The 20,461-nt window shown below is 36.9% G+C and overlaps 1 protein-coding gene across 1 annotated transcript in view; it reads left to right on the top strand.

Annotated features, from left to right (window-relative positions):
• The first annotated feature begins 389 nt into the window (after window positions 1–389).
• LOC132396851 (protein shortage in chiasmata 1 ortholog) overlaps window positions 390–20,461 on the top strand; it is a 145,144-nt gene continuing 125,072 nt past the window's right edge. Inside the window, exons 1-2 of the mRNA XM_059974832.1 lie at window positions 390–522; window positions 12,010–12,203. Of these exons, the coding sequence (XP_059830815.1) occupies window positions 512–522; window positions 12,010–12,203 (205 nt within the window). The 5' untranslated portion in view covers window positions 390–511. The remainder of the gene's footprint in view (window positions 523–12,009; window positions 12,204–20,461) is intronic.

Below are 20,461 nucleotides of genomic sequence, written 5' to 3'. Positions count from 1 at the left end.
TTGAGGGCTCTTATACCAGTATTGTAGAAATTAAGATAGAAGTTGATCAAGAAACCAGAATCAGAAAAGTTGCAACTACCTCAGAGTTAAAGTTGGAGTAGATTACTTGAATAAAATAAGTGAGACCAGGGTGGAATTTGACAATAGGGATGAATATTTTAAAATGGAACCGATTTTAATCACAAATTGGAGAAATGGGTACTTAACAGCAACCACATTTTAAAAAGCAATGATTGTTAAATGCTTCAGGATGTTCTGCAGTGTGATAGGAGGCCATTTTGTTTTGGATCTTTGCATGACTGCCTCTTTCACATTTCTGTTTTGTATTGTTTGCATACTCTTTGGAAAAATCAATTGCATTTCATGTTATTAATAATCTGTTACCTGTACAGATTTTGACCAAACGGAAGCTGACAGTAAATTGGTTACTACTTCCAACACCTCATAATACAGATTATTCTGACAAGTACTATTACAAAGATGGACTCAGCAATGATGTTTATAGGAGACCATGGATTCGAGGTAACTACCATATCTACCCTTTATCTTTCTCCTTTACTGATTCACCAGTTGGAAAAGAACTGAGAAATATGTTGAAGAACTAAACAAAATTCCTTCCAATGTGCTGACTGATTTTGTTCTTCCATTCAGAGCACTGCATTGATGTATATTTTCACTAGGCTTTCTTTCTGGCTGAAGTCTAGACTGCCCCTCATCTACATTCAATTCTAGTCTCAATTTGTTTGCAAGAAATGGCATTCTTTCTTCGTTCTTACTGCTCTGATTTGTATTTAGTGGGTAAGATGTGTATTTGATGGATTCAGATGGCTCCTGACTGTTTGATACTACCCTGCTGCTGTACAGGCATTCATCTGGTTTATGAATTGCCTACATTATTTTAGTTCTGATCATCTCACTACAGGAAGGATGTTGATCCTATAGACAGATTGCAGAGGAGATTTACAAGGATGTTGCCTGGTTTGGAGGGCATACCTTATGAGAATAGGTTGAGTGAACTCGGCCTTTTCTCCTTGGATTGACGGAGGATGAGAGGTGACCTGATGGAGGTGTATAAGATGATGAGAGGCATTGATTATGTGGATAGCCAGAGGCTTTTTCCCAGGGCTTAAATGGCTAACACAAGGGGGCATAATTTTAAGGTGCTTGGAAATAGGTACTGAGGGGATTACGGGGTTAAGTTTTTCACACAAAGAGTGGTGGGTGTGTGGAATGTACTGCTGGTGGTAGTGGTGGAAGCGGATACAATAAGGCATAGGTGTCAAACTCAAGGCCCGCGGGCCATATCCGGCCCGGCGTACAATTATATCCGGCCCGCGAGATCATTTTAGATAGATCTATTATTTTAATTATTAATGGCCCGGCGATATGAAGCCTATGATTGTAAGTTAATACCAATCGTAAAAATAATGCTTGCTCAGCAGTCTTCTTCATAAGAAACGGAATTTGTGAGGTGAAACACTTTGTAGTTATAGCAAAGACTGAGACACATGAGAACAGGCTGAAAAAACGGAGGTAATGAAAGCTGCGTTCGCATGCGCCCAACTGATCCGGCCCGCATGAAGCTGCATTTTGCCCAATCCAGCCCGTGACCTAAAATGAGTTTGACACCCCTGCAATAAGGTCTTTTAAGAACCTCAGATAGGTCCATGGAGTTTAGAAAAATAGAGGGCTATGTGCTAGGGAAATTCTAGGCAGTCTCTAGAGTAGGTTACACGATCAGCACAACATTGCGGGCTGAAGGGCCTTTAATGTGCTGTAAATTTCTATGTTCTATGTATTATTTTACTGTTCATTCCATTTTTCAATCTTTTTATTGATTTTCTAGTAAAAAAATATACAAATTAGAGGAGAAGTTTGGCAAACAGATAATACAAAAGATGAATAAACGGCAGTAAAAAATATATATATTGTCAAAATCAGATAGGTAAAATGTTATGCTGTTATATATACAATATAATCAAGAAACCACAACTCCTCTTAACAAATCGTTAAAAAAAATTGGAAATTTTATTTAATAAAGGGAAAAAACCCCACTAACCTAAACTGGAACGAAAAAAAAGATTGGGCAGTCCATTTAAGGATAAAATTAGAAGAAAAAGAAAGAGGAAAACACCATTCCAGTCACCTCTGAACCTTCATGGATAAGGATTTTCCCTAAAGAGAATTTAGAAAAATAAATGAAGAAAAAATAAATTAAATCATATGAAAATGTTGAATAAAGGGTCGCCAGACTTGCTCAAAATTAAAAGATGTATCAAACGTATGGCTTCTAATTTTCTCCAAACTTAGACATGACATAATGGAGGAGAGCCAATAAAAAATAGTAGGTGAATTAAAGTCTTTCCAATATAACAAGATATCTCCCTTAGCCTGTAAAGTTGAAAAGGCTATCACATGTTGGGTGGAAGCAGACACTCTGCCTGCTTCCTCTGGAATTATCCCAAAAATTGCCGTAAGTGAATTGAGTTGAACATACACATCTATAACTTTAGATAATATTCTAAATACATCCCTCCAAAAATTATTTAAGCTTACACAGGACCAAAACATATGAGTTAGGGTAGCCAGCTCTGCATTACATCTGTCACAAATAGGGCTTATATTAGGAAAAATATGCGCCAATTTATCTTTGGACATATGGGCCCTGTGTACTATCTTAAACTGAATTAAGGAATGGCATGCACAGATAGATGAATTATTGACTAGATAATGAATTTTACTCCATTGATCATCTGAAAGTGAATGTTGAAGTTCTATTTCCCAAGTGCGTTGAACCCTATCATTAGGCAACATGCGAGCATTCATTAACTGTTTATAAATGATAGCTATTACTTGTTTTTGAAATGGTTTAAGCTGAAAAATAGCATAAGCCAAATTTGAAGAGTAGACCAAAGGATAATTCAGTAAAAAATCACATAAAAAAATTTCTAACCTGTAAGTATCTTAAAAAAAAAGTGTATTAGAGATGTCATATTTATCCATTAACTGTGAAAAAGACATTAAACAATCCTGTAAGAACAAATCTAAAAAAGTTTTATTCCCTTAATTTTCCATGTTAAAAAAGTCTTATCCAGAGTTGATGGTTTAAAAAAAAATAGAGTAAATATTACTAGAGAGTAGAAAATTATTTAATTCAAAAAATCTACGAAACTGAAACCAGATTTTTAAAGTACGTTTAACAATGGGGTTGAGAGCTTGTCTGCCTATTCTGGAGAATGAAAACGGAAGAGGAGTTCCTAATATAGAAACTCAAGAAAACCTCGTTACCGAATTTTCCTCCGAAGGTAACCATGAAAGGCGATCCTGGTTATCTATATCATAAATTCAAAAAGTAATATAATGAATATTAATTGTCCAATAATAAAATCTAAAGTTTGGTAAAACCAATCCTCCATCTTTTTTTGATTTTTGCAATAAAAGTCTATTCACTCTAGAGCTTTTATTATTCCAAACGTAAGACAAAATCATAGAATCTATTTTATCAAAAAATGTTTTTTGCAACAAAAAAGGGAACTGCTTGAAGTATGTATAAAAATTTTGGTAAAACAACCATTTTTATAGCATTTATTTGACCTATCAATGACATCGACATAGGCGACCATTTAGAAAGCGCTTGTTGAGTATATTCAATTAGAGGGGAGAAATTATACCCATATAGGTCTTTAAAATTTTTAGTAATTTTGATACCAAGATAAGTGATATGATTTTTAACAATATTAAAAGGTATTTGATCATAATAATCAAAATAATTATTAATAGGAAATAATTCACTTTTATGTAAGTTAAGTTTATATCCAGAGAAAATACTAAATTCCGTAAATATAGATAACATAAAAGGAATAGATTTCCTAGGATTTGAAATGTAAACTAATAAATCATCCGCATATAATGAAACCTTATGTAATTTATTCCCCTCTCTTAATACCCTGCACAGAATTAGGATCCCTAAGAGCAATAGCAAGTGGTTCTAAAACCAAATTAAATAATAAAGGACTAAGGGGACAACCCTGATGGGTTCCTCTATATAATCTAAAATAAGGAGACTTTTGATCATTAGTTTTAACTGCAGCCACCAGGGCATGGTAAATCAATTTAATTCAGGAAATAAATCCTGGGCCAATATTAAACCTCTTCAAAACCTGAATTAAATAAGGCCACTCCACCCTGTCAAAGGCTTTCTCTGCATCCAGAGATACAATACATTCAGATTCTTTGACTGAGGGGAATAAATGATATTTAACAATCTTCGAATATTAAAATGTGAGTACCTATTTTTAATAAATTCTGTTTGATCATTTGAAATAACATTAGGCAAAATATTCTCAAGTCTATTAGCTAGAATCTTAGAGAAAATTTTAAAATCTACATTCAATAAAGAAATAGGTCTATAGGATGCACATTCCAGTGGGTCTTTTCCTTTTTCAGGAATCAATGAGATTAATGCCTCATAAAAAGTTTTTGGAAGGTTCCCAGAGGATATAGAATTGGTAAATGATGAAGATGTGGTATAAGCATTTCATGAAAAGTCTTGTAAAATTCTACCATATAACCATCAGGTCCTGGAGCTTTCCCTAATTGCATAGAGGATATAGCCTTGGCTATCTCCTCTTGTTTAATAGGTGCATCTAATATATCAACATCTTGAGTCAAAATTTGAGGTATATTTAACCTTTGCAAAAATCTATTCATAATAATAGTATCATCAGAAAATTCAGATATATAAAGATTAGAATAAAAATCCATAAATATCTTATTAATTTCATAAGGATATAAAGTTTCAGTTCTATCTGGTCTACAAATTTTTATAATCCGTTTTCTGACCATCCCAGCCTTCAACTGACCCGCCAAAAGCTTAGCAGATTTTTCCCCATGTATATAAAATAAACCTTTAGATTTAAAAAGTTGCTGTTCAATGGGAAAGGTCAGAAGCAAATCATACTGTGATTGAAGTTCGACCCTTTCTTTATATAGGTCTTCAGTAGGTTTAACTGAATGCGCTTTATCTATCTCTTTAATTTTATTAATAAGCACTGACAATTCCACTTTAGTTTTCTTTCTCAAAGCTGCTGAATATGAGATTATCTGTCCCCTAAGAAAAGATTTCAACGTGTCCTATATAATCAGTTTTGACATTCCTTCAGTTGTATTAAATTCAAAAAATATAGAAATTTGCTCCTTAATAAAATTAACAAAAGCTGGATCATGTAACAATACAGGATTCAATCTCCACTGTGACATTTTCAAAGAGCTATCCGAAAGCTTCAGGGTTAATTTTAAAGGCGTGTGATCTGACAGCTCAGTGATGTCATACACACACTCAACAATGGAATATAGCAAACATATATCTAAAAAGAAGTAATCAATTCGAGAATATTTATGATGAACGTGTGAGAAAATAGAGAAATCTTTATCATTGGGGTGTTTATATCTCCAGATATCAACCAGGCCATATTCTAATAAAAAAGAATTAATACAGGCCGCTGCTTTATTAGGACGTGATGGATTGGTTGATGACCTGTCAATCGCAGACTTAAACAACAATTAAAGTCACCACCCATGATCACCTTAGATTCATTCAGATTCAGTAACTCAGAAAAAGGTTTCTTAAAAAAATCAGAATTATCTACATTAGGTGCGTATACACACACCAGAGCTACCTTTTGCTCGCATAATAAACCAGTAACAATTAAGTATCTTCCAATCGAATCAGTAATAGTATTAAAGTGTACAAAAGGGATTTTGGGGCTAAGAAAGATAGATACGCCTCTTATTTTATTATTTGACAGCGAATAGTACAAAGGTCCTTTCCAAAGTTGGAAAAATCTGTCCTCATCCTGTTTCCGTATATGATTTTCTTGCGCAAAAGTAATATCTGCATTAAGTGTTTTTAATTTCTTAAAAATCTTTTTATGCTTAATGGGGTGATTCACACCATTCCGATTCCAAGATGTTAGATTAATTTTATTAACATCCATGTTTAAAATTGGATTTAATACTATATAAAAGAAATGTTACTCAAGCACAGATTAAACCAAAAGGCACGGATACAACCAGAAGGAGTGACGTATTTACAAGAAAAAAATCCATCAAAAAAACTGCCCAATCAAGAAAAAAACCTACTCTAATAGAACCCTCCCCCCTCCCGAAAGGTGAGAAATCCAGCGACCAATAGGCTGGCCACATGCTAAACTAATAACCCTTGACCCTATTCTCCATTTTGCAGCTATGTATAATAAGTTAAAGCAAAAATCCCATGCAAAATAGCCATAATAAAAAGCACAAACAGAATTCAACTACTACAATGTTATGTCTAACAGTAATGAAAACATAATCAGCAATGACTATCTTAAAATCACCTGAAATATCTTAATCACATATTCAAAAAAATAGAATAAATCCGAGCAAATAATATTACAAACAAAGTTCTTTCTCTCGAAAAAAGAAGAATAAATATATATATAAAACAGACCTAAAACTATATTAGTATTGATTGAAACAAATAAAAGAAACAAAAAGATTAATACACAGCAGGTCCTGTGCGGACCATTACAGTATAATACTATAAAAGTTCCCTACAACAGTTATGTATATACTAATTATTAATAAGTAAAAAAAATTAATCAGCCACATCCCATACCAAAGACTAAAAAAAGTATAAAATAAACTTAACTCAGAAGATCCATAAACAACTTGTACAGTAAAATACTTCAGAATTACCTATTGAGTAAATGGGTTAACTTTAAGCTTTTATTCAGTAGGCTTAACTTTCAGATTTTTAATGTACTCCCATCCCTCCTGGGGAGAGTAGACTCTCAATGACTGAGACTTTTCAGGAAAGATTATCAGCCTTGCTGGGAAGCGAAGGGAGGGGTATAAATCTAATTTATACATTTCACTCATAACTTCTTGGTATTTCCTTCTTTCGGCAAAGATTTCAGGGGGATAGTCTTTGAATTTCTGCTGATTTAAAGATTAGCTTTTGCTTTTTTCTGGCTTCTCGAAGTATGGCTTCTTTAGTTGTATAATAATGTAGAGAAAGTACAATTGGTCGAGGATGTAATTCAGATGAACACTGAGAAAATGGAATTCTATGGGCTCTGTCAATTAAGAGGCTAGCTTCCAGGGTCTCACTAAAAAGTGAGTACAACATATCTGAGAAGAATTTTAACAGATCACCAGCTTCAGTATTTTCAGACAGTCCCAGAATACGCAAATTCCTCCGACGCCCTGTACTATCTAAATCAACCATTTTTTTCTTTGTTAGTTCCGAGGTAATTTCATTGATTTTCTTTTCCATTGAAGATATCTTCATTCCTTGATCTTTAATAGTTTGTTTGAATAGATCATGTTCATTCTCAATTTGGGTTGTAGTCTGCTGAAGTGTGTGAAGCTGAAAGTCCAGATTTTTCAGCGAGTCTTGAACCGTAGAGATGGCTTTTTCAAGCTTCCCGTTTGAACCCGTCAGCTTATCAATCTTAGTGTTAAGCGACCCGAATCCTGACTTCATGTCTTGTATTGAAGAAAATATTCCTGCTAAAGTAACAGGTTCTTCCATTTTCTTGGTTTGTTCTGTTTGCTCTGTTTCAGGAAAAGTCTTGCCGCTTCTCAGTTCAATACCAGAACGACTTTTATCGGCCATTGTAATTAAGTCATAAATCCTTCAGTAGAAGTGATAAATCCTTCAGTAGAAGTAATAAATCATCAAAGCTAAAAGGGAGCTGTCAGTGGGATATAAAATATATAAAAAAAGGAGCCGCTAAGAATGCGACGTACTCCATGGGCCGCAAAATGGCGAATCCATTTTACTGTTAAGTAAATGTCTTCTGGTTCCATTAATCAGATTGATCCTTACGTTATTTAAGTTCAAGTATATTGTCATGAGCATACCTAATCAGGGCATAATTTACTCAATCTGTGTGCAAACCTTCAGAAATCCAGTATGTTTGTTGCACTAAAATATAAAGCGTCTGGCTCAAGGACTTTATCATCATTATTACTCGGTTTCTTTAATTTGAGATATTAACTCCTGAATTTATTTTTTAAATTTGCAGGTAGGTCATCTGGTCAAGTCAAGTCAAGTCAAGTCACTTTTTATTGTCATTTTGACCGTAACTGCTGGTACAGTACACAGTAAAAACGAGACAATGTTTTTCAGGACCATGGTGCTATATGAAACAATACAAAAACTACACTGAACTACGTAAAACAACACAAAAACTACGCTAGACTATAGACCTACCCACAATTGTATAAAGTGCACAAAACAGTGCAAGCATTTTAATAAATAATAGACAAGACAATAGGCACAGTAGAGGCCAGTAAGTTGGTGTCAGTCCAGTCTCTGGGTATTGAGGAATCTGATGGCTTGGGGGAAGAAACTGTTGCATAGTCTGGTCTTGAGAGCCCGATTGCTATGGTGCCTTTTCCCAGATGGCAGGAGGGAGAAGAGTTTGTATGAGGGGTGCGTGGGGTCCTTCATAATGCTGTTTGCTTTGCGGATGCAGCATGTGGTGTAAATGTCTGAAATGGTGGGAAGAGAGACCCCAATGATCTTCTCAGCTGACCTTACTATCTGCTGCAGGGTCTTGCGATCCAAGATGGTGCAATTTCTGAACCAGGCAGTGATGCAGCTGCTCAGGATGCTCTCAATACAACCTCTGTAGAATGTGGTGAGGACAGGTTGGGGGGGGGGGTGGTGGGTGGACTTAACTCAGTCTTTGCAGAAAGTAGAGACGCTGCTGGGCTTTCTTTGCTATGGAGCTGGTGTTGAACCAGGTGAGATTCTCCGCCAGGTGAACACCAAGAAATTTGGTGCTTTTAACGATCTGTACCGAGGAGCCATCAATGTTCAGCGGAGAGTGGATGCATCGTGCCCTCCTGAAGTCAACAGCCATCTCTTTTGTTTTGTTCGCATTCAGAGACAGGTTGTTGGCTCTGCACCATCTGTTATCCGCTGCACCTCCTCTCTGTAGGCTGACTCGTTCTTGCTGATGAGACCCACCACGGTCGTGTCAGTGGCGAACTTATGATGTGGTTCGAGCTATGTGTTGCAACACAGTCGTGGCAGTTGAATAAAAAGTATTCCTTTTTCTTCTTAGTAAAAATTCGAGAAGATCATTTTTTCGTTCACCCTGAATTACCGCATAGTTTCTGTTTAATTTTTAGAGTTCTAACAGAATTCTCATCTTATTATACTTCAGTAGTGTAGGGGACTGGTGAGACTACATCTGGAGTACTATGCATAATATTGAATTCCTTATTTAAACAAAGAATGTAAATGTGTTGGAAGCAGTTAGGAGAAAACTTTCTAGACTAATACCTGGATTTTGTGAGCTCTCTTACAAGAAAAACTTGGACTTGCTGAAGAAAAGTGTAAGAGAACTTGATTAAAGTTTACTTGAGCCTGAGGGTTTTTGATGGAGTGGATATGGAAAGGATATTTCCAGTTATGGAACAATATAAACAAATTAGAATTAAGGTTCTTCTATTAAAATTAAGCAATGAACCATTTAAGACAATACTTTTCTCAAAGGGATCATGAGTCTTTCGAATTCTCTTAGTGAATGCGGAGTATTTGAATAAATTTAAGACAGAGTTAGATGCTTAATTAGCAAATGAGTGTAAGATACCACATAATAGATGGAAATGTGAAGTTTAGATTACTGTTAGATCACCCATATTAAATGATAAATTAGCTTCAAGGGGTCAAATAGCAACCCACTGTACTTAATTTGTATGTTTGTATGTAACTTTCAATTATGCCATTACTATGTTACAGACTTATCTATTTGAACACAATCCTGGCTGACCTCTCTCATTTGATTTTTCTGAAGTCATCCTAAAGTTTGTGCCCTGGCTGGTATTAAATCCTATTACTCAATTACTTCTGTTTATCCAGATCAATTCTGGCCTCCTGTTAAGCAGCTTCTCAATGTTAAAGTTCTCATTCTTTGTAAATACCTCTATGATTTCATACCTCCCTGTTTTTATTATCTGCCCTAGCCGTTTGAGATATGCCCACTCTTTCAGTTTTCTTTCTTTCAGCATCCCCGGGTTTAATTGCTATACCATTGGTCAACAATTTACCTTTGCAGCCTTTAGATTAATTTTGCAATGTTAACAGTGTGATATAAATGGAAATTGTCATTATATTATTCTAAATTATTTATGGCAGGGAAAATATTTTCTACATGCAAGCTAATGAGTTGTAACTCTGTACTTACTGAATGGAAAAAACATATCAGCTTGGAAAATTTTCTTGAGAGGTAATAACCAAATGTTGATTTCTCATTTATGTATTTGAAAAATAGCTAGTCATGACATTGTCTTTGGAGAAATTTGAACAAGTGAAAACCAAGTAAAATAAGATCAGAGGCCGGAGGTATAGTTAAGTATAAAGGATGAGGGAGGAACAACTCAGGGGATTAGGTCTGTTGCTTATAGGGAGTGATGCAATAAGATATTGGAATGGAACCAGCTGAATGGTTAAGACATACCTCAGGACTGAGGTGAAGTGGTATTGGAAGAGTATTCCATGGAACTGGGAAGTTAAATCATATGATGTACACTGTTAATGTGATAAGACAAAGTCTGAATTGTCAATAGGTGGGATTCTTTTGTAATTTCTTCTGTTTTCTCTGCCTTGCAGTTTCTGTCCTCCCACTGCTCTGTATCTTTCTCCCTTTCCACATCCATTCCTCAGTCTCCTTTTTTCTTTCCTTCTTCCTAATTTAGAGATTCAGTTTCATTCTTTTTAAGGGGAATTGCATATACTGTCTATTTTGGTGATTGGCAGTAGCTTTGGAAACATTTCTTTTGAAGAATCAAGGAGAGAATTTGAGCACTTATGAAATACTTTATGAAATAATCTATTATTTCAGTAAAGAATGGTTTACATAAACTATTCTTTTTTTGTGTTTATCCAAATTGTGAAGTTTGGGAAAGGAGTTATTCACCCAGAGGATAATGGATTCTGTGGTGCTCATCTTCTTTAACAGTTGAACTGCACTCTGAGCCTATAGTTCAATATAAAGTTTGAAAACTAGGATAGGTAGATTCCTGTTGGACAAGGTAGGAAGACATATGAAATCTAGGTGGTAAAATGGAATTCAAAAGCAAGTATCCTGTTTCTGACTGTTTTGCTCCTAATAATTCTCAAATTAACAGTGTGAACCTGGTGCATTTGAGCATAAATGCAAAAATGAAGGAACTGCTTGCTATTGAAAAATCAGCACTGAAAAAAAAGAAAATTACAAATGCACATCTCTCTAGTTCACAAATACATATAGAATACAGGTGACTGCTGCATTACAGGGTGGGGTCTGATGGTGGGGAGGGCTGTATTCCTAGAACTTGGCCTGTATTGTGGTCTTTGGTAATACAGAGCCATGTTATCTGTGCTTGCTTCAATTAAGTCAGGTTGAAACAAAAATAGTTTATTTACTTCTATTGCTTAAAATCTGTGAGAATGAAACAAATTGTATTCCATATCTCTAATTTTTGGAATAGTAATTTGTGAATTCTGGAAGGGCATATTTTTTTATCCAGATAGCTGTAACATGGGGATCACCTGTACTAAACTTGAAAGGGCAAATATTAATAATTTCTTGGTTAGAGAAATTAGGTTTATGATATCTCTCAGTCTGTTTAAATTGAGTCTTGAAAGTTGTGGGTCAAAATATTATTTATATAACAGCAGAAAATGCTGGAAAATCTCAGCAGGTCTAACATCTACTGTGGGAAGTTAATGTTTCAGATCCTATATCCTATATAGATGCCCTATATCAGTACTCGAAGTAGTATGTTGATTGCTATTTCTTCTGGGGGATATTGGACTACAGCCAGATATTAGCGTAAGAAATTATAAAAGGAAGACGTAAAGATAGTCTGCTTTAACTGATTTTTGTCTGTTCATAAAACATATGACAAAGTTAGTTTTGTTTACATATTATTCTTCATATCTTTTTATTAAGCTTTTTGTTTTTCTAGTGTATGTATTTATTCCATGTCACCTGGAATTGGAACTGATAGTTTGGAGATTGTGCCAAGTTCAAATCCAAGTTCTCAGATTATAGAAGATGTTAGCTCATTTTTAAGGAGAGATGTTCTGCACCCTGCCAAAGATCAGCTGGAGACATTTCAGGTTATTGATCCTGAACATGTAAATTCACAAATTGCAACAGGTAATATGCTCACATTGAATCCAACTGCTTTGATAAAAATCAAGTCAATAATGTCTTAATATTTTTATTAGTGTATAAGCTGCCTTGAAATGTCATTGACTTAAAATACGATGTGTTTGGATTGAAATTGATTTAACTGGATATTTAAAATGATTTCTGTCATTGGGTCTTATTGGTGTAGATGTCAAATATGAAGATATTGATAAGATAGTTTCCTTGATGCAATATACCCAGTGGTCACTGTATTGTGCATCTCACAGTGGATGCACAGTTGCTGGATTTGTGAAATGTAATGCTATACATGATAGCCATTTAACATTCCTGACCTAAAGGGCCTACCTATAGGAGACAAGGTGTGACTTTTTGAGTGGTGCAGTATAGCTTTGGAAGAAGCAGATTCTTGAAAGAATTTTGTGCTTTGTTCATTTTTGAGGAGATTTTTGTGGCTTTATACTGATGTTCATAATTGGGACAAGTTGGGTGGAAGGGCACTGGAAGGATTACCGAAAGATTTAGCAAGTGCATGGATGAGAGATTTGGCAGTAAAAGGGTTGATCCAAGGCTGTACTTGGCTAAGTTAAAGGGGTAGGAAAAGTGGATCTTGGTGGTACAGTTAAGATGTCTAAATTTCAGCTTAGAAACTAATGTGTCACCAGTTTCAGACTTCTCGTGTGTTATGTGTTATATTCTGTATATTTCTGACAAGCTAAGTTTTAATATACTTTCAGTGGAATATACTTCAAATGTGTAATAGCAGCTTGAGGTTTTCTATCTGATTGACTTTAAAATGTTCTACCAGTTATAAAGTATTCTATGAGGAAATATTAAATTTTCTCTTCTGAAATATGCTTAAAGCATTATTTTTTGTTTTAATTTTGCTTCTGATGGCAATATTTTGATTACCATTGTTTAATTAGATTGGGTATTGTCGGTTGTTAAAAATAACTTGAGAACAATGCAACAACTTCAGCCTTTTATAATAATAGGCAGCTGAATTGAAAATGGTAATAAATAATACAAGTTGAGTACCCCTTATCTGAAATTCCAAAATTGAAAAGCCTTTCAAATCGGAAATTTTTTTTTTGAGTGCTGACATGTTGTCACAAATGGAAAATTCCTTAAGATGCTGGGAAGGTTCCCAGGCGATGCACACGTATCTGTGTATCAGAAACAACTCTGAGAAGTGACCACATGTATATAATGAACAGAAGTTAATGAAAAATAGAATAACATTGTATAAAGTGAAAAATTAAGATCTCAATCATGTAATAAAAGAATGTATTTGCCAGTGTTGAAGTGAACATATGCTGCTTAACGGTATGCTGATCATGAAACAAGCAAAGATCTGTCATGCCAAACTGAAAATTGAAGGTAATTGTGAATATTCAGTAAGTTGGTTGCAGAAATTTAAGAAAAGGCAGGACATTAAATTATTAAAGACTAAAATTTTTAAAGATGAATTATCTACTGATCACATTAAGTTTGGAAAAGTCGTTGCTGATGAAAGTCTAACACCAGAACAAGTCTACAATACTGATTGTTTTTATACCTTACATGAAACCTAAAAAAAGTAAAATTGTAACCAAAACATGACATAATAAGCGGAGACTGAAAGCCTGGCGTTGTTTGTTGTTGTTTAACAACTGATTCAGAAATTCTCCTGATGCCACTGTGCTGCTTTTGTTACCCTGTACACATTATATTTTCATTATATTAATAGTATGTAATAATTTTTACTGTTAACTACATAAGTCTAATGAACAAGTGTAAGACAAAGACTGCTTATTAGCAGCACATAAATTCAGAGTCAGAAATGATGGCAATCTCAAGCTATCTTATTATATATTTGAAAATCTGAAATCTGAAACACTTCTGGCTCCAAGCATTTTGGATAAGGGATACTCAACCTGTATCTGTGCAAAGTTGTCTGTTGCTGTCAATATTTTTATTAATCTAGTTCTTCTCTTCGCCAAACTCCCAAGTTAACCAGTTAAATCACTCATGACAGTATTTTACTGATTGTCCACATACAAGTGTGATTTGTCTGAATAACATTTATAATTTAAAGATTACATTCTTGAAGTATATTTGAGTTCAAAATGTACTTCAGTAGAGTTTTATCAACGTAAAAGCAAAAAACAATTCTTTGTAGGCCTATTCATGTTTGATATTTTGTTCAAAGTATAGAAGACAGCAATTTTTTTTAAATAGCAACTCTTGAAACTTATATGGCCCTATAACAGTACACGTTACATTCATTGCCAAAAAAACTTCGGTGCTGCATGCAAAAATGTTTTCTTTAGACTGGTGTAGAACCTTATTAACTGATTTATAATTCAAGAACTGGAATTCTGACTTTAGAGAACATTTCAATATAAAAGATATTACTAAGGAACAAATTATTTTAATACTGCATGTACTAGCTTAATAAGTACACCATTCGCATATAATTCGGTCACAAAACCTTATTTACCATGAGTTAGATTAGAATTTTCCCCAGCCTACTGCTTTTAAAAATAAACTGTAAAACTATTCCTTATTTACAGAAGAAATTGCAGCCATTCATCGCTTTTAACTTCAATGTGGTTAATGTGTATAAAAATTGACTGTTCTTTATGTAGCTTGTGTAGACAAAAATATGGTGCCGAGTATGAATATTGATAATATGCTGAATGCACAAACCATGCTTATTTCAAACTGGAAGTGGTCACTATTTAAAGCATAGTTTCCATGAAGCTCTTGCAAATTTTAACAGTTTTGTAAGTTAAGGGAAGATCTCTTGAATTTATCAACAGTTGAACCAGAATACAACTTTATCACTTCTGCTTTTATAGTACCTCTCTACTTGGCTTTCAGATCTTTCAATGCTGAATATCTTATGATTTTGCAGCTGCAGAACCTGGGCCTCTGTACCTCCCTCTACAATTGGACCCTCAACTTCCTAACCTGAAGAGCACAATCTGCAAATTGGTGATAACATATCCTCCTCACTGACGATCAATACTGGTGCACCTCAGGGGTGTATGCTTAGTCCATTGCTCTACTCTCTATATACACATGACTGTGTGGCTAGGCATAGCTCAAATACCATCTGTAAATTTGCTGACAGTACAACCATTGTTGGTAGAATCTCAGTTGGTGATGAGAGGGGTAAAGGAGTGAGATATGCAAACTAGTGGAGTGGTGCTGCAGCAGCAATTGGCACTCAACGTCAGTAAGATGAAAGGGCTTACTGTGGACTTCAGGAAGGGTAAGATGAAGGAACACATACCAATTCTCATAGAGGGATCAGAAGTGGAGAGAGTGAGCAGCTTCAAGTTCCTGGGTGTCAAGATCTCTGAGGATCTAACCTGGTCCCAACATATCAATGTAGTTATAAAGAAGGCAAGACAGCGGCTATACTTTAGTCAAGTCACTTTTTATTGTCATTTCATCCATAACTGCTGGTACAGTACCCAGTAAAAACGAGACAACTTTTTTTAGGACCATGGTGCTACATAAACTACACTGAACTACGTGAAAACAACTCAGAAAAAAAACTACACTACACCACAGACCTACCTAGGAACCATAGAACATTACAGCACAGAAACAGGCCTTTTGGCCCTTCTTGGCTGTGCTGAACCATTTTTCTGCCTAGTCCCACTGCTTGCACCTGGCCCATATCCCTCCATACACCTCATCCATGTACCTGTCCAAGTTTTTCTTAAATGTTAAAAGTGAGCCTGCATTTACCACTTCATCTGGCAGCTCATTCCACACTCCCACCACTCTCTGTGTGAAGAAGCCCCCCCCCAATGTTCCCTTTAAACTTTTCCCCCTTCACCCTTAACCAATGTCCTCTGGTTTTTGTCTCCCCTAGCCTCAATGGAAAAAGCCTGCTTGCATTCACTCTATCTATACCCATCATAATTTTATATACTTCTATCAAATCTCTCCTCATTCTTCTACGCTCCAGGGAATAAAGTCCTAACCTATTCAACCTTTCTCGGTAACTCAGTTTCTCAAGTCCCGGCAACATGCTTGTAAACCTTCTCTGCACTCTTTCAACCTTATTAATATCCTTCCTGTAATTAGGTGACCAAAACTGCATACAATACTGCAAATTTGCCCTCACTAAAGCCTTATACAACCTCACCATAACATTCCAACTCTTATACTTAATACTTTGATTTATAAAGGCCAATGGACCAAAAGCTCTCTTTCCTACCCTATCTACCTGTGATGCCACTTTTAGGGAATTTTGTATCTGTATTCCCAGATCCCTCTGTTCTACTGCACTCCTCAGAGCCCTACCATTTACCTTGTATGTTTTACCTTGTTTCTTCCGTCCAAAGTGCAATACCTCACACTTGTTTGTATTAAACTCCATCTGCCATTTTTCAGCCCATTTTTCCAGCTGGTCCAGATCCCTCTGCAAGCTTTGAAAACCTTCCTCACTGTCCACTACACTTCCAATCTTTGTATCATCAGCAAATTTGCTGATCCAATTTACCATATAATCATCCAGATCATTGATATAAATGACAAATAACAATGGACCCAGCACTGATCCCTGTGGCACACCATTAGTCACAGGCCTCCACTCGGAGGAGCAATCCTCCATTACCACTCTCTAACTTCTCCCATTGAGCCAATGTCTAATACAATTTACTACCTCTCCATGTATACCTAGCGACTGAATCTTCCTAACTAACCTCCCATGTGGGACCTTGTCAAAGACCTTACTGAAGTCCATGTAGACAACATCCATTGCCTTCCCTTCATCCACTTTCCTTGTAACCTCCTCGAAAAACCCTAATAGATTTGTTAAACATGACCAACCATGCACAAAGCCATGTTGACTCGCCTAATATGTCCGTCTATCTAAATACTTGTAGATCCTATCTCTTAGTACTCCTTCCAATAATTTATCTACTACCGATGTCAAACTTATTGGCCTATAATTTCCCGGATTACTTTTAGAGCCTTTTTTAAACAATGGAACAACATGAGCTATCTTCCAATCCTCTGGCACCTCACCCGTAGATACCAACATTTTAAGTATATCTGCCAGGGCCCCTGCAATTTCAAAACTAGTCTCCTTCAAGGTCCGAGGGTATACCCTGTCAGGTCCTGAGAATTTATCTACTCTGATTTTCCTAAAGATAGCAAGCTCCTCCTCCTCTTCAATCTGTATAGGTTTCATGACCTCACTACTTGTTTGCCTTATTTCCTTTGATTCCATGCCGGTTTCCTTAGTAAATACAGATGCAAAAAACCCATTTAAGATCTCCCCCATTTCTTTTGGTTCCATACATAGCTGACCACTCTGATCTTCAAGAGGATCAATTTTATTCCTTACTATCCTTTTGGACTGCATAAAGTGCACAAAATAGTTCCGACATTACAATAAATAATAGACAAGACAATAGGCACAGTAGAGGGCAATAAGTTGGTGTCAGTCCAGTCTCTGGGTATTGAGGAATCTGATAGCTTGGAGGAAGAAACTGTTACATAGTCTGGTCGTAAGAGCCCAAATGCTTCAGTGCCTTTTCCCAGATGGCAGGAGGGAGAAGAGTTTGTATGAGGGGTGTGTGGGGTCCTTCAAAATGCTGTTTGCCTTGCGGATCCAGCGTGTAGTGTAAATGTCTGTAATGGCGGGAAGAGAGACCCCGATGATCTTCTCAGCTGAACTCGCTATCCGCTGTGGGGTCTTGCGATCCGAGATGGTGCAATTTTCATACCAGGCTGTGATGCAACTGCTCAGGATGCTCTCAATATAACCCCTGTAGAATGTGATGAGGTTGGAGGGTGGAGGTGGGGCTGGGAGATAGACCTTCGTCAGCCTTCGCAGAAAGTAGAGAGGCTGTTGTGCTTTTTTTGCTAAGTAGCTAATGTTGAGGGACCAGGTGAGATTCTCCGCCAGGTGAACACCAAGAAATTTGGTGCTCTTAACGATCTCTACTGAGGAGCCATCGATGTTCAGCAGGGAGTGGTCGCTCCATGCCCTCCTAGTCAACAACCATCTCTTTTATTTTGTTCACATTTATTAGGAGTTTGAAGAGATTTGGCATGTCAACAAATACACTCAAAAACTTTTATAGTTGTATTGTGGATAGCATTCTGATAGGCTACATCACTGTCTGGTATGGAGGGGCTACTGCACAGGACCAAAAGAAGCTGCAGAAGGTTATAAGTCGAGTCAGCACCATCTTAGGTACTAGCCTACAAAGTACCCAGGACATCTTTAGGGAGTGGTGTCTCAGAAAGGCAGCATCCATTATTAAGGACCTCCAGCACACAGGGCATGCCCCTTTTCTCAATGTTACCAGTAGGTAGGAGGTCTAGAAGCCTGAAGGCACACCCTCAGTGATTCAGGAACAGCCATCAGATTCCTAAATGGACATTGAATCTTTGGACACTACTTCACTTTAAAAAAAAATACAGTATTTTTATCTTTGCACATTTTTAATCTATTCAATACACGTAATTGATTTACATGTTTATTTATTATTATTTTATTTATTTTTTCTCTGCTGGATTATGTATTGCATTGGAACTGCTGGTGGCTAAGTTTACAAATTTCACGTCATATGCCGGTGGTAATAAACCTGATTCTGATTCTGACCTATAATTGCAGGTTGTCCACAAACCTGAGCACAATTCCTCTATTGCAGGAGTTAGTTTGATGAATCCTTATTGGGCTCCCGCTATTGCAATTATATCCTTATGTAACCCCTTGGGTCGCCTCAGGCTCGCTCAGCTCGTTCTCGTCTAGGGGGAGCAGCCTTCGGCCCCGCCAAACTGGGTAATCAGCTGGTGTGGATGCTGTGTGATGTCCCCGCCTCGCCCAAAACCAGACAGTACACCATATGCGATTAAATGAGTACAATTTATAAAGGTTACTATAACTAAGTGATTAATAACGATACAGTATATATGAAGAGAAAATTAAAGAAAAGGCGCCAAACTTATCAAAGTCCAAACCACTTCGTGCACAGCCGTTGGAGCTCAATTACTGAAGTCTTCTGGCCACCATTCGCTCCCCTCCGAACTCCTCGACTCGCAGCTCAGGACCCTCCGAACTCCTCGACTCTCCAAACAGCTCAGGACCCTCCGAGTGGTCAACCAAGCACATCTAGCTTCATCCCCCCCCTCCTCGGAGAATCTCCCGGCCTCGGACCCCCCTTTGGGGTCCGATCCTCGCCCAGCTTAGAGCATTGCGTCCTCTCTCTCGACCCCCTCGCGCCGATCTGCCCAAAAGCCCGTCAACAAAAGCTTACAGACTCAGAAGAAAGAACATTAATCCCCATTTGGTTTACAAAGGAATACCATTCTCGTTATCAGTAAATTAGCATTCCTGCTAGTTAACAAAAAGAAGAAACTCTCTTTACACTTATTTCAGAAGAACAGACCTGTACACATTCTCAAGGCTCAACCAGAAGCGGTGACTGAAGATGGAGGTGTGCTCCCTACTTAAAACCCGGGATGCTGCCTTCAAGTCTAGTGACAGAACAGCTTTCAGAGCAGCCAGGGGAAGCATCATCTGAGGCTTCAAGAAGGCATAGACTGCTGATGTACAAAAAATTCAGGAACACCTGTCTGTCAGTGATCCCCGGTATACATGGCTGGCATCAAGGGCATTACTGGCTATGCAAGGAAAAGCAGCATCAACTGTACCAGTAGCACCTTCCTCCCTGATGCTCTTAACAGCTTTAATGCACACTTCAAGGTATGCAACAATGCCGGACATGAAAACTACCCCACTCCCAGGTGAGCAGCCACTATCTGTAATACCAGTAGACATGAGAAGGAGTTATGCAGAGATTCAACCCTTGTAAGGCAGCCGAACAACATCTAGGCTAGGTACTGAGAGAGTGTGCATACCTGCTCACTGTTGTCTTCACAGACATCTTTAACACTTCACTTATCAAGGCTGTTGTCCCCATATGTTTCAAATCAGCTACCGTTATCCCTGTATGAAAGGACTCTACACCCTCATAACTAAATGACACTGGCACAGTGCACTTACATCAATCATCATGAAGTACTTTGAGCCACTGATAATGGTACATACCAAAAACTCTATTTCTGCACATTGGAGACTCACCAATATGCCTACTGACAGAACTGCTCTATGACAGATACCTTAGCATCTGTCATGCACCTGGCATTGACACACCTAGAAAACAAGGACACTTATGCAAGAATGCTGTTTCTGGATTTCAGTTCATTGTCCAACACTATTGTCCCACAGACCTTGGTGAACAAACTCC

The sequence above is a fragment of the Hypanus sabinus genome, chromosome 7, assembly GCF_030144855.1.
Source record: "Hypanus sabinus isolate sHypSab1 chromosome 7, sHypSab1.hap1, whole genome shotgun sequence".
NCBI lineage: Eukaryota > Metazoa > Chordata > Chondrichthyes > Myliobatiformes > Dasyatidae > Hypanus > Hypanus sabinus.
The sequence above is the reverse complement of the archived record's forward strand: the minus strand, read 5'-3'. Positions and strand labels throughout refer to the sequence as shown.